The sequence below is a fragment of the Ochotona princeps genome, chromosome 31 (genome assembly GCF_030435755.1).
Source record: "Ochotona princeps isolate mOchPri1 chromosome 31, mOchPri1.hap1, whole genome shotgun sequence".
Taxonomy (NCBI): domain Eukaryota; kingdom Metazoa; phylum Chordata; class Mammalia; order Lagomorpha; family Ochotonidae; genus Ochotona; species Ochotona princeps.
This window is the reverse complement of record NC_080862.1, coordinates 1,830,581-1,843,762: the sequence shown is the minus strand read 5'-3', so window position 1 is coordinate 1,843,762 and position 13,182 is coordinate 1,830,581. Positions and strand designations below refer to the sequence as shown.

The following is a 13,182-nucleotide window of genomic DNA, read 5'->3' as shown; positions in this document are numbered from 1 at the left end:
AAGGACGGAGGATCAGGGAAAAGTGGGTGTGATCATTCTTTCCACATTTTCTATTTCTTCTTCCTGTTTCTGGGAAAAGCCATACCCAACCTGTACCCAGGGATGGGGAAAGGCCACCCGAGATCAACCCACATTCCCCATGTAGTGCACGCTCCAAGGGTTCTGCTCAAGTGGTTTCCATAGTTCTGAAATGCTATGAATCTCACCAATCCAAGGATGAGGAAACCCTTCCAATGTCTACCAGCTGACACAGTCGACCTTACAGTCTCCATTTGTCCAGATTTTTGCTGTCATCATCTGGCTAGGATAGTTGTCTAATTTGTTCTGTTCTCCCTCCTCTGCTATGCTCCCAGATGGCCTCCGCAGGTAACAATGAGCGGCCATATCTTCCGTATTCATCATGGCCTGCCGGTCACTGCTCCATCTTCTCCACTTAGTTCTTACAGGCAGGCCGAGGGCCCGGACTCGGCAATCCAGGCCCCGCTGGACCACCCAGTCCCCGGGGCTACCATAGCTCGCCTCACCTTGGCATCTACCAATGGAGCTGCAGTCTGGCTCAGTCCAGCCTGCTCTCAGTCTCAGCTCCTGCTGGTGGACGATGCAGCCTTGCCTGGGCCAGCGAGCCCCCAGTCCCAGCCTTAATGCTGAGTGGCTGGTGTTGCAGTCCAACTTGGCTGTCCTGCACCCCATTCTGATTTTCAGACCTGCCAGTGGGTGTTACGAACTGGCCTAGCCCCAAACCTGACTCACATATATGCCGGCAGTACCATAACCAGCCTGGTCTGGGATGCTTCTTGCCCTGGTTCTCGCACTCACCTGCAGGGACTGTATCCCAAAAAAGGAATTCCCCAAGCTCCTCTATCAGGTCTCCTCCCAACAGTAGACGGTGCACACACCAGTGGGTCCTTGGCCCAGGTTGACTTGGTCTACCTCTTGTCCTGGCAGGAACAGTGCCATTGCCCAGCTGACCTATACCCATTCTGGTTGTTACACTGGGTGTTACAGCCTAGCCACACCTGGTCCACACCCAGACACAGCTCTCACATGGTTCGGCAGGAGCCGAGACCTAGCCCAGGCTGTTCTACACGCACCATGGCTCTCACGATTACCAGTGAATGCTGGAGTCCAGCCCAGTGAGGGACTGCCAAGACCCAGTCCACACCCATGCTGAGGGAAAGGACAGCCATATCCAGCTCAAACCACCGCCCCCCATTCTGGCTCCTGCTCCCACCAGTGGGAACCCCAACCCGGCTGGGGTGTCCCCTCAGCTCCCCAACCACAGATTTTGCACAGGTCAATGGGGACTGCAGTTCCACAGGGGTGAGCCCACATACAACCTCCCCATATTCTGCCCCCAGAGCTGATTCATTCACATGCTGGTCAGTCAGGGCCAGCCTAGCACTACCCAACCCTTGTCCCGAATCTCACTGGTGGGAACTGTGATCTAACAGACACCTTCAAAGATAGTTTCTGTTGACTCACCTCTTCTCCACTGAACGGGGCACTATCTCCTGTTTCTCGTCTGTCTGTGACTTTCACTGAAACCGGGACCTCTGACACTAACTTGTGGTAACACTCTGAAAGTCAAGTTCTTCCCTCCCGGCAGGGCTTGCTGTGTTCTGGCTTTGTTCTTGTTGTTCCTATTGCGGGCTGCTACAATGATACATATATACTTCACAACAACCTAGGGACCGACAGGAAAAGGTCTCTGACAAGGTGAGTCAGGAATCTCGAAGAGCTCTTATTTAAGAAGTGTTCCTGAGGATATCACTCGCGCATGCTCACTCTGTACAGCCCCTGACTTCAGTCCTGACACTGGCTTATCTGTTTCCTCACAGCCAGAAAAAGAATTTATACAATCAATGTATGGCCTCTGTTCCATTTCTGAAATGTAGACAGTCTAGAAACATTAAGGGGTAGGGAACTACTACTTCTTCAAGTTCTCCAGCTTCTTGACCCTTCAAATGTCACACCAAACCTCACTTAAGGAACCCCAAATCAGGAAGAAACTAGTTAAATGGGCAGTTTCCACATCAATGAAAGTTTTCTACCTGCCTGTACCGTTCACATGCCCACATCCTCAACACACGCAGAAGAGGATGTCTCAGCCCTAAAAGGGGAGCAGATTATCACACATTATCACACATTATCACAGAGCCGAGAGTGACAGCTCTGTGTCTGTGGGTTTCCCTCTGAGGAGCAGTCTGCGCTCCTCACCACTCAGCGCCCTGCGTGGCTGTTTATGATGCCCAGCAATGTCCTTCTGCTTACTCAGAGTCCTCGGACGTCACACGCGTGAAACACAGCTGTCCTTTGATCAGGTATACAGAACAATTGTTTACACAGTACAGATTAAATGCGCTTCTGCTTTTATTATAAAAATAACAGAAATCAAATAATTTGTACACAAAGGCTATTATCATAAATGTATAAACTACGTGCCTAATCTTTTATAGGAATCCTCCCTGTAATGTTTGCTACATTCCTGTGGCCAGAGGCAGACATAATTATCCTCAATTTGTGGAACAGAAACCTGAGGCCTGGAAAATTAAGTGTTTTGCTTGAGGACACAAAATTAATCCAGAACAACAGAGGCAAAGTGCATGAAAAGACGCCTTTCAGGTGAAGGCATCATTAAATCCTAAGTGGGAAACATTCTCCAACAGCTTTCAGGACCCGCCAGGTACAAACTGGCAGAGTATCGTTCCTGTTTGGATGGTGTCGTGCCTTTCCATTCGGATTCTGGCACTGGATTGTAACACTGTGCTGCCTTGTTCCTAGGTAATCCTCCAGTACACAGCATTGTAAGACCTGATTAACAAGCACAAAGCAGAATTCCAAAGTTAGAAGAATTCACTTAGAAAAGAAAAAATGATCTTTGTTACACAAAGCCTGAAGAGGAAGATTTACTTTGGTACCATGAATGTGTTTTTCATTGCTTCTCAACACCTTGTGATCCAAACACTGAAGGGAAGTCATGAGCCATGGGCCAAGCCCTGAGAGCTCGCCCGTGGGATGTGAAAGAGGTCGCTCGGGCAGCAGCTGCAGAGTCACGAGGCGGCACCTGCGCTTCAGAGGCACTCGTGGAACCTTAGTCACGGTGTGAGAGCTTGTCCAACCAGCAGGACACGCCCCAAGTCCATGGTCTTAGAAGAGACAAGCTACTGACGCACCACTGTTCAACATGTAACAGACAAAAGGCAAGAATGACATTTGTTTCCTAATAACAAATTTTAAAAATGTATTGATTTAACTCTTTCAAACATAATGCATAGTAACATCCACAAATCAAAGCATTTTTATCATTTAAAATAAGTCTATGTTATAAGTCAATGACTTTGAAAGCATACATGACAGGACAATTTTCATGGAGCTAGTTAACTACTTCAAAGATAATTGTCTTGCTTTGGTCATATTAACATGTCAAAAGAATTATCCATTTACACTGACAATGGATTCAAGAGTCAAAACAAAGAAAAAATTAATTTGTAACATGATGTGTTTAGTTCAAAGCTCAATAGTCACACAATTTACCTAACTTCAGAGCTTTTCTTACTTGAAAGTATTTCCTGATTCAAAAGAGAAACAGTACAAATACATCTTCAATTTCATGTATTTCTTTGAGAGGTAGAGAGAGAAGAGAAAGACAGCTCTCTCCCACTGCTCCGCTACCCGAGTACCTACGACATCCGGCCTATAGGGCTGAACCTGGATGAGAAGCACGGCCAAGCCTCTGGCCCCGAGCGCAGCTCCTCGGGCTCCCGTGCCCTCCCCACCCACTGCCTTCCAAGGTCTGCACTCGCAGGAAGCTGGAGATGACAGCCACACACTCCCACAGAACAGACACCCCAATGTGGAGCACCGGCACTTCACCACTAGGCTAGCACTCGGTACATTTCTGATAACAAAAGTATAAAAAGCTAGGAGATAGATGAAAATTTTGAATGAAGAACACAAACCACCTGTGGCAAAATACAATACTACTCCATTTTACCGCCGTAGGTTTGCTAAAATCTGAGTTTGTCCTAGAATTCCTCCTTTATTCTCAGGCTTTCCCATAATGGAATCCCAGCAGAAACTGGCATTGTTTTTATTGTTATTCTAACTTATACAGAGTTGACGTTACCTGAGCAAGGTTATAAGAAGGGTGACTCAGCCACCAGTGCTGCTCTGACTCCAAGTTCAGAACTCCTTCCAACAATATCAAACTATGTTAGACGTCAGCACAGTATGTATGACAAGCAGCTCTTTGCTGTCTGAAGGACCAACTCCAGCAGCATGAGCTGTATGCTTTTAGTACTACCCTAGGCATCTCTGAGATCTGGCCATCTCTAACGCACAGGCCCTTCCTCACGCCAGAGTGAAGAGCAGCCAATGCATTTTTAGAGTGGAAGGTGTGTTTAAAACAAGGACCAGGGGCAGATACTTGGCACAGCAGTTAAGATGCTGCTTGGTCGTCCAGCTTCTCATAAGTCTGGGTTCCACTTGTGGTTCTAGCTAGCAGTTCCTGTGGGAGACAGCGGACCACAGGTTACTCAAGCACTTGGGTTTCTGCCACCACCACCTACATAGGACACCCAGACTGAGAACCAGCTTCCAGCTGCAGCCTGGCCCAGCGACAACCACTGCAGGCATTCGGAGACAACGAATGCTTCACGCTGCGCCTCTCCCCAATAAAAATGAAATTTGATCAAAATACCATTGGGACAATAAGACTGTCGTCCAGCCCACCAGCGCACAAGCCGTCCTCACACTGGAGGATCTGGGCTTCACCCCTGGCTCCCTGCTCTCTCCTGCCTGGTGACAGAGCAACCCTGGGAGCCAGCACTGCTGCTCAGGGGAGGCCTGGCTGTGCATCCATCTCCCAGTCCAGCCTGCCCCAGGTACTGGGGTATGCGAGGAGCAAATCAGTAGTTGCCAGCTGTTTCTCTCTCACTCTCCTTCTCAAACAAAAACTAACAGTTGCATACTTGTAAAGGCTGTTCTTGACAGAAAGGCAGCCTCCTGGTTGGGGAGACAGAGTCCCCAGTCCACCACCGGAGATGAACGAAGAAGACCACAGAGCAGCGGGTCGGCTGCTGGAGGCCCTCCATTTGCTGCTCCTGCGAGATTTCCTGTGCTGTCCTAACTGATCAAAGTAACAAGAAGTCCAAGCACCCTGGGGAAAGTCCCTGGTGTCCTTATTGAGTCTTGATTGAAACTTTCCAGCAATTAACTTATCAAAAGCATCCCTCTCCTGGACAACCACCCCTTTTTACAGCCTGTAATTCCTGGGCAGTCCGTCGGTAAGGACTCTCGCTCCTACAGGAACTTCGGTCAGAACCTCCAGGAGACTTTTCTTCCATTTTTGCTGTAACTTCAGTGTCTTCTTTCAATAAACCACTTCTGCATACCACACTCTGCTCCTTGGCTGTGGGACATAAATCCAGCAGAGAAGGCAAGGGGTGGTAACCACAGACTCCTGCAACACTGGGACAAACTGTTAAAGTAATTAAATATCAGCTGGCCAGTGTCCTCAAACGGGCCCAACTGTAGATACAGGGCTAACCGACTGTCTTGCATATTCAACCCAATAGGATTAAGTGTCAGGTGATGTATCTTTGGTACTCAGGACAAATTTGTAAAGGTCTCAGAGAATGAAAAATGTATTTTATGTTTCCACAATGATTGTTAATGTTGAAAAATGAATTCTTCCAAAGGTTTCAGCTGAAAATCTACAGTGAAGGAGCTGCTGTTGTGGTCAGCATACAGAGCTGCTTCCTCTGACACCAGCATCCCACAGGGGCGCTGGTTCAAGACCCAGCTGCTCGGCTTCCCATCCAGCTCCTGGCTAACACGCCTGTGGAAGCAGCGCAGAGTGCCTACGTGCGTGCACCCCTGCACCCACGGCAGAGACACGGAAGTTGCCCTAAACTCCTGGCTCCAGCGTGGTCCAGCTCCAGCCAAGGCAACCACTGGGGACTGAGCCAGCAAAAGATCGGTCTCTTCCTCACCCAGGGCAACTCTAAATAAATAAATTTTAAAAAATAAAAAAAAAATTTCAGTGAGGCACAGGCTTAATTTAAAACCATTTCTCTTCCTTCATATTCCCTGACAGTTCAAGCAGTCAGACAGTAAAACTGCAAGTGATGTTCAGCTACAAGAACAAGAAACACACTGTGGATAACGCACAGCCACCATCCTCCTTCCTTTGCTGAAATGCTTGTGGCTGGATAAGGGACAGAGACTAGGATCGCCCAGTTGCTGTCACAGAGAGGAGAAACGGCATGCTTTTAATGGTAGTGGATAGAAGTAACAGTGTCGTACAACTTCTTAGTACTTGCACAATTCATTTCAGATCCTTAATTGCTTTTGGTGACAAGCTTTGTCTTGTAAGAATGTCTTCGTAAAATGGCTGGTTCTCCTGAGTGCTTCCTGGAGAGCAGGGCTCTCCCCAACAGACTGTGACTCAGGCCAGCTCGAGGAGGTCGCTGTCACTCCGCCATCGCCCGGCAGACAGCACACTGGCCACTCAGACTCAAGCCTTTAGGTGTCTATCACCCCCAATGAGAAAAGACCTGTAGCTTACAAAGAATCTCAAAATTTGGCTAACACATGGAACTATGAATCTGAATTTTTTCTTCTAAAATACTGTGTATCATCATCGTGTTATTTTCCACTGCTTTAAGTTCCTGCCGAGGTCTTAGCTCACCCTTTTCTCGTCTACCACACGTCTTCCACTCTGAAATACGTCCTGAAACACATACCATTTCTTCACAAATCTGCAGCCCGGATGAGTCTTGTACTTTGGAACAGAACCACAGCCTACCTGCGCAAGGGTCCAGTTACTTGATCCACCCCATCTGGTTTTCACAGGAACAGACAAGCACCCTAATATCCACAAGACCGTGCCTGCTCCAATGGGTGCTTTGCCTTTTTTTCTAGAAGCTGCTAGGAATTTCTATCACTACAGTACAAAAATACGATCACGAGATGTCCATATGATGTCTGATGGTCTAAGATTTTCTTCTTAGAAATTTTTTAAAAAATTTTTCTCATTTCTACCTAATCTTTACATTACTGCAATTAGCATTGCAGCTCTGAAGAAACATTAAAGGGCCCAGCATGAAAGTTCAGTGGCTAAACCCTTACCTGGCAACCACCAGGATCCAATATGCACATTAGTTCAAGTCCCAGCTGCTCCACTTCCCATCCAGCTCCCTGCTTGCGGCCTGGGAAAGCAGTTGAGGACAGCCCAAAGCCTTGGGACCCTGTGCCCACAGGGATACACAGAAAAGGTTCCTGGCTCCTGGCTTCGGATCGACACAGCACCGGCCATTGCGGTCACTTAGGAAGTGAATCAACAGATGGAAGATCTTCCTCTCTGTCTCTCCTCCTCTCTGTATATCTGACTTTGTAATAAAATAAATACATAAATAAATAAATAAATCTTAAAAAAAAAAAGAAGGAAACCATGTAAGTGGATGATAGTCTTTTTTTTTTAATTTCACATGTGCAGTGTTAGCGGCAATAAGAAAGTCTTGGGTCTGAGTCCAGCAGTAGACTCCCAAGGTGGTGCTTCTACATGCTGAGAGGTCAAGTATCAAGCGATTAACAAGCGCGATGACAGGAACTGTGGAAAGGCAGAGAGCCAAGGACTAACAAGGGTTAATTAGATGGTTAGTACGGATCTGGAAGATAGTAGGCTGACAACAGGTTCCAAAAGAGCTAGTTTTTCAGGGAGGAGCAATGAACTAACGCACCAGAGGGAAGGGGGTTCTACAGGAGGAAGGAGTCGGGTGGCCTCAGGAAGACTGGGATGAAAGCACAGGGTCCCTGTGTGACTGTGGAGAACAGGGGGCCCAGAGGAGTCAGAGCAGAAAACTGCAACTGTGTCTTCCACACTTCTGGAAGGGCCTGGGGAGGGAGAGCCTAAAGGCTCTGGAACAAGGAATCAGGTGTTCAAGCCTGGCGGGGAAATGACCGCCCAGCGATGACAGCAGACAACCAAGGGCTCCAGAGAAGCCAAGAGAACAGCTCAGCATCTTTCCAAGAAAGAAAAACTACCCAGATGAATGAGCCTTAGACAAATCTGGGGATCCGAAAGCAATGCTCAATGCATGTCAGCGACCGGGAAGAGCTAAGGAAGACATGGCAGCATGGCAGCTATCCCATTATCCCCTTCTCTCATTTCGCCCTTTCACAGAAGTCAGTGGTGTCAAACAGGACCCCACAATGGGGGCGGCAGGAGGACAGGCAGGCTTGTCCCTGCACAGGCCTGTGAGGCCACAGGAACACTTCCGCAGGGCAGAGCGCTGCCTTCAAACAACAAACGCCAAAGCTCGCTCTCTTTCCCTCCCTCCTGACTTCCCAATAGATAAATCTTAAAAAAAAAAAAACTAGGAGGAGGAGGTGGAGGAGGGGATGAGAAGATGGAAGTAACGTGGAGGGGCTGACGTGAGACCACAAGCTGGACTACCACTCACGATCCTGCCACCCTACATGGGCGCTGGCTCAGGTCCGGGCTGGTCCACCTCGGGTCTAGTCCCCTCTCAAAGCACTTGGCCTCTGTCATCCACAAGATGGAGTCCCAGCCCCTGGCCCGCACGGCCCAACCCCAGCTGCCGCAGCCTTGCAGGGAGTAAACCAGGCCATGCAGGAGCTCTCCTTGTCTCTCCCTCTAACTTTACCTTTTAAATAAACACATCATCTTTTTAAAATAGTTTACAACATACAAACTTTAAAACGCTGTAACAGGCACACACGGAGGGTGAAGAGCATCCCTCAGGAGGATGTTGATCAGGCAGACTATTCACGTGTGTGTCAGTCGCCTTGACAACTGCAGCAGGAGGCTGAAGGCCGACCCCTGCAACATCACCCCACAGTACCTGGAAACACATTTCCCAAACTGGAAAAAGAGCAAAAGAAATGATTTCTACAGAACTCAAAGGATCTCTAAACTGCCAGCAGTGGTGAGTGTGAAACAAACTAAGGGATTCCACATCTGCCTAACTGCTTGGGTCAAGAACTAAGCATTCCCTGAGTCAGAACATTCCATGGCTGGCATTTCATCACTCACACTGAGATTCCTCACACCAGGAATTACCTGGGCCACTCCAGGACTGTGGCCTAAAGCTCAACCTTTCTAGGAGGGCCGAGATGGGACCAAGACATCATAATATCCGATTGTAACCCTCACTAACAGCTAATTTTATCCATGTATTTGATGGTATCTGACATCACAGCTAACTAACTTAGAGTAACAGCTCTCTACTGGAGTGAAAACAGGAAAAATCAGTAGCCAGCTCAGCAACTTCAGCACAAAATCCATGACGCAGGACATTCTGTACACGTCTTTCTGAGCAACAAACTCGATGTTACAACTAGAGTTGGCAGAGAAAGGCTTACTTTGGAAAAGATCTAAACACGTGAACAGAATTATATCTACTTGTGGCTAGCTACAGTATCCTTTAAGATAGATGTATGTATTTATTTATTTCAAAGGAAAGAAAGAGGGAGACAGAGATCTTCCACCTGCTGGGTCACCCCCCCCACGCCCACAGCCAGAGGCTCCATCCGGTCTCCCAGCCCAGCAGCAGGGAGCTAAGTCAGGAACAGAGCCTGTGGGAGTTGAACTGGTGCTACGTGGGCTTCCAGAGTTGCTGCAGGTGACTGCAACCCACTACACCGAAATACCAGCCCAGCCAGCCTGTATCTGCTAGACTGCTATCATAACTCTACCACATTTCTGGCCGTTGCAGTCACTCGGGGAGTGTATCATCAGGCAGACTATCTTCCTCTCTCTCTGTCTCTCTATATATCTGCCTTTCCAATATAAATAAATAAATCTTAAAAAAAAAAAAAAAGAAGCAGAAGAAAGCTTTTTGCCATCACAGTGGTTAATTCTTCCTTCTGCTGGATTACTTAGTGGTGGCAACATTCACATCACTGCGTGTACTTGCCTTAAATGTACAATCCAGTTTCCACGTTTCTGAGATTCATTCATTCCAACTAGTTTTTTAAAAGTTTTGTTTGTTTTGTTTTTAATTTGAAAGGCAGAGAGAGATAATATATCATCCAGTTTTCATCCCAGTCGCCTCCAAGAGCCAGGCTGAAGCCAGCAGCCTTAATCTCCATCCAAGTGTGCCACGTGACGATGAGCACTCGAGTGGGGCACATCCAAGTGTGCCACGTGGCGACGAGCACTCGAGCAGGAGGCACAGGAGCTGAGTCAGAAGGGGAGTACCAGGATTCCAACAGCACCGACACGAGGGGTGCTGACGTCACAGCGGCACTGAGCTCCCTAGGCCAGTGTCTGCTCCGAGCTCACTTCTTAACAGTAACATTCCATCCTATGCGTCTGTCATGACCCACTGCGATACTCTCCCACCAACGAATATTTCTTTTTCCCCTCTTTTTCTGATTATTGTAAACACAAAACTCTATTCTTCATAAAATTCATACTTAGCCTTAATTGAAGCAGCTTTCTGCCTCAGTCTAAGAGTCCGGCCCACACGTGCAGGACATGACACCCCTGGCATCCCGCCTCATGAGACACGCCAGAAGACAGCACCCACCAGCAGTGCCAAGGGAACTCACTCCTTCACCCTGAGCTGGTGCCAAACTGCTTCTGTCACATATAAAACTACAACGTCTTTATGACACAAACAATGGACGACTTTTTATTTCCCTGTCTTCTGTGGGCTCCCAGAACACAGCCTCCACCTGCTTAGCTGACAGTCACGTATAATTCTATAACTCTGCGCACCTCATTCAATGCTAAGCCCTAATTTCCTGGTACACAAAATGAGATAATTACAGCATCTCCTTTAAGGTTATTTTAAAGACCAAATTAAGTCATGTACTTCAAGGATTTGTAGCACCTAACACACATTTAAGTACACCAACATTAGCTATCATAAATAAAACTCCATTTCCAAAACTATTCCAAGAAAAAGAGCCAGACTGTATTTCTTAGGTCAAGGGCATCTCAATGTGTCATCATCAGTGACCCCTGCACAGTGACACGTAGGAAGTAATACTTCCAAAATAACTTGAAGAGGAAATTTACTCCTGCACTTGCAAGAAGATGGAACAACTTAGGGATTCTAACACAGAGCATGTAGGAGGCCTGTGACACAGTGGATAAAACCACAGCTCAAAGCACCAGCGTCCATCTGGACACAGAAGCATGTTCCAGCTGGTCCATCCCAATCCAGCTCCCTGCTTAACAGTCAAGGAAAAAAGCAGCCCCTCACGGGGGGTGTCAGGGAAGTGCCTGTGGGCAGCGTGGAGCAGATCTGCTATTGCAGCCACCAGCGCAGTGACCCGGCACATGGGATGGGTTGCTGGATCTCTCTCTCCTTCTTATCCTTTCAAATAAATAAACTTTAAAAAAAGAAATAGGATTTAGGAAACTCTAGTAGAAGCAATGCTAATTGTACATATAGAACAGTATTCCTCAGAGCCATCTTTCAGCTCGCAGACAAGGCTTCACAAAGCAGCCTCCCCGCAAAGGTACGCAAGCTCTCCTGGGAGCTGCTCAGCCAACTCCCTTGTCCCCTTCATACGGGTGCTGTGAGCAAGCTTCAAAGATGACACGAAAATGCCTGTCAGTTTTCCCACCCAACGGCATGCTTCAAGGTAGCCTGTGACTCTCTGTGTCCACGTTTGTGCTTTTATTTATTCATTTGAAAGGTACAGTGAGAAGGGAGACACACGTTTCATATCCACTGGCCGACTCCGCCAAAGGCTGAAATGGCCAGGGCCGGGCCACCCCGAAGCCAAGGACTTGGAATGGAGCCCGGGTCTGCAGCCTGGGTGCAGGAGCCCCCGGCGCGGGCCATTACTCTGCCTGGCCTTGCAAGGAAGCTGGCTGAGGACTGCAGGCCAGAACGCAGTGTGTGCCACCCCGCTTATCCACCAGCGTCCGTCAAGCACATGCAGACGGTCACTTATGCAGGTGTCGTGTAAACAGCTGTAAGTATGAGAGAAATGACAGGAAGAAAGGAGCTCCTGCAAGCTCCCCTCGTGGTCGGTCGGCACGCGTGGGGGCAGGTGCAGGGAACCGGCGCACGACTCCGGGGCCGCCGGCTCTCTACACAGCCCCCACTTCCCTCCTGAAGAAAGACCTCGCCGTGCAAAATAGACAAAAACCATCTTCCAAAAGGAGAAACCCCGTGACGCTGCTGGGCGCGTCACCGTCCCCATCCTCCCCACACACCTCCTCTGGAAGTTCCCCAGGAGAAAGACACGGTCGAGCCGGAGGAACGGGTCAAGGCGAGAGGCGGACCCCGGGCTGCCCCGGCCCACACCCGCGAGCTCCCCGAGCGAGGCGCGACAGCCGGCCGCCTCCCTACCTTGGTCTGAACGCTCTTATCATGTCTGTCGTTCTTGAAGGCAAACACGTTCTGGTACTTCTGCGACCTGGAACGAGCCACGTTGCCTTTCTGGGAGCTCATCTCCGGAAACCCCGCGCCGCCTCACGCCCGCTGACCCGGAAGCGACTGAGGCAGCCGCGCGGGGCCCCGCCCCCGGCCCGCCCACGTGACCACGCCTGGCGCCCGGACGGCCAGGGCGGCCCGACGCGGGGTTGGCGGGCGCCCGGCCGCAAAGTGGCCGTCCTCGCCGCAGCACGCGGCCCCGCGCGGCCCCCTCACCGCCAAGCCCCGGCGCCGCACGCAGCCTCGGCCTCCAGCCGGGGAGGACCAAGCCGGCTGTCTTCGCCATGACCGTGCCCCCCGATTGGTCCGAACGGGGCCGTCCATCACCGCGCAGGAGGCGGGGATCCCTCGCTCCTATTGGCTGCCCTTTTCCGCAATCCCCGCCTCCCGCCGAGGCCGTGAGGCCGCGCCCGGCGCTGGGCGGCCCGTGATTGGCGGGCGGCGCGGCCGGGTCCCGCCCCCCGCCCGCTCCCCCGGCCGTGAGGAACCCGGGTCAGCCTGGACGGCGTCCTGCAGTCCGAGTGACCGGCTCGCGGCTCGGCGGCGCCCCGCGGGAGCAGCCACCCGGCCGGCCGGCCGACTGAGGGAGGGAGGGACGGAGCCGGCCGCGCGCGCGAGCAGCGTCCCCGAGCGGGAGGCGGCCACGGCGGCGCGGGGCGCGAGGCCCGGGAGCAGGCGGCCGCCTCGGCGCCTCCCGCCGGGGGCCGTTAGTCAGCGGCGGCGGGGCGCCCGCGGGGAGCGGCGGGACGCGCGTGGCGAG

At 50.4% G+C, this 13,182-nt stretch overlaps 1 protein-coding gene across 3 annotated transcripts in view; it reads right to left on the bottom strand.

Annotated features, from left to right (window-relative positions):
• Positions 1-12,877, bottom strand: part of C31H9orf85 (chromosome 31 C9orf85 homolog) — a 31,240-nt gene extending 18,363 nt beyond the window's left edge. For 2 of the 3 annotated variants that reach the window (XM_058657328.1, XM_058657327.1), the window contains exons 1-2: positions 12,608-12,877; positions 12,339-12,405 (exon numbers count right to left, since the gene is read on the bottom strand). In XM_058657328.1, coding sequence (XP_058513311.1) covers positions 12,339-12,405; positions 12,608-12,708 — 168 coding nt within the window. In that variant the 5' untranslated portion in view covers positions 12,709-12,877. Of the gene's footprint in view, positions 1-12,338; positions 12,579-12,607 lie in introns of those variants that run through there. The other variant, XM_004591845.3, reaches the window with a different exon arrangement.
• Between the last annotated feature and the right edge of the window lie 305 nt (positions 12,878-13,182).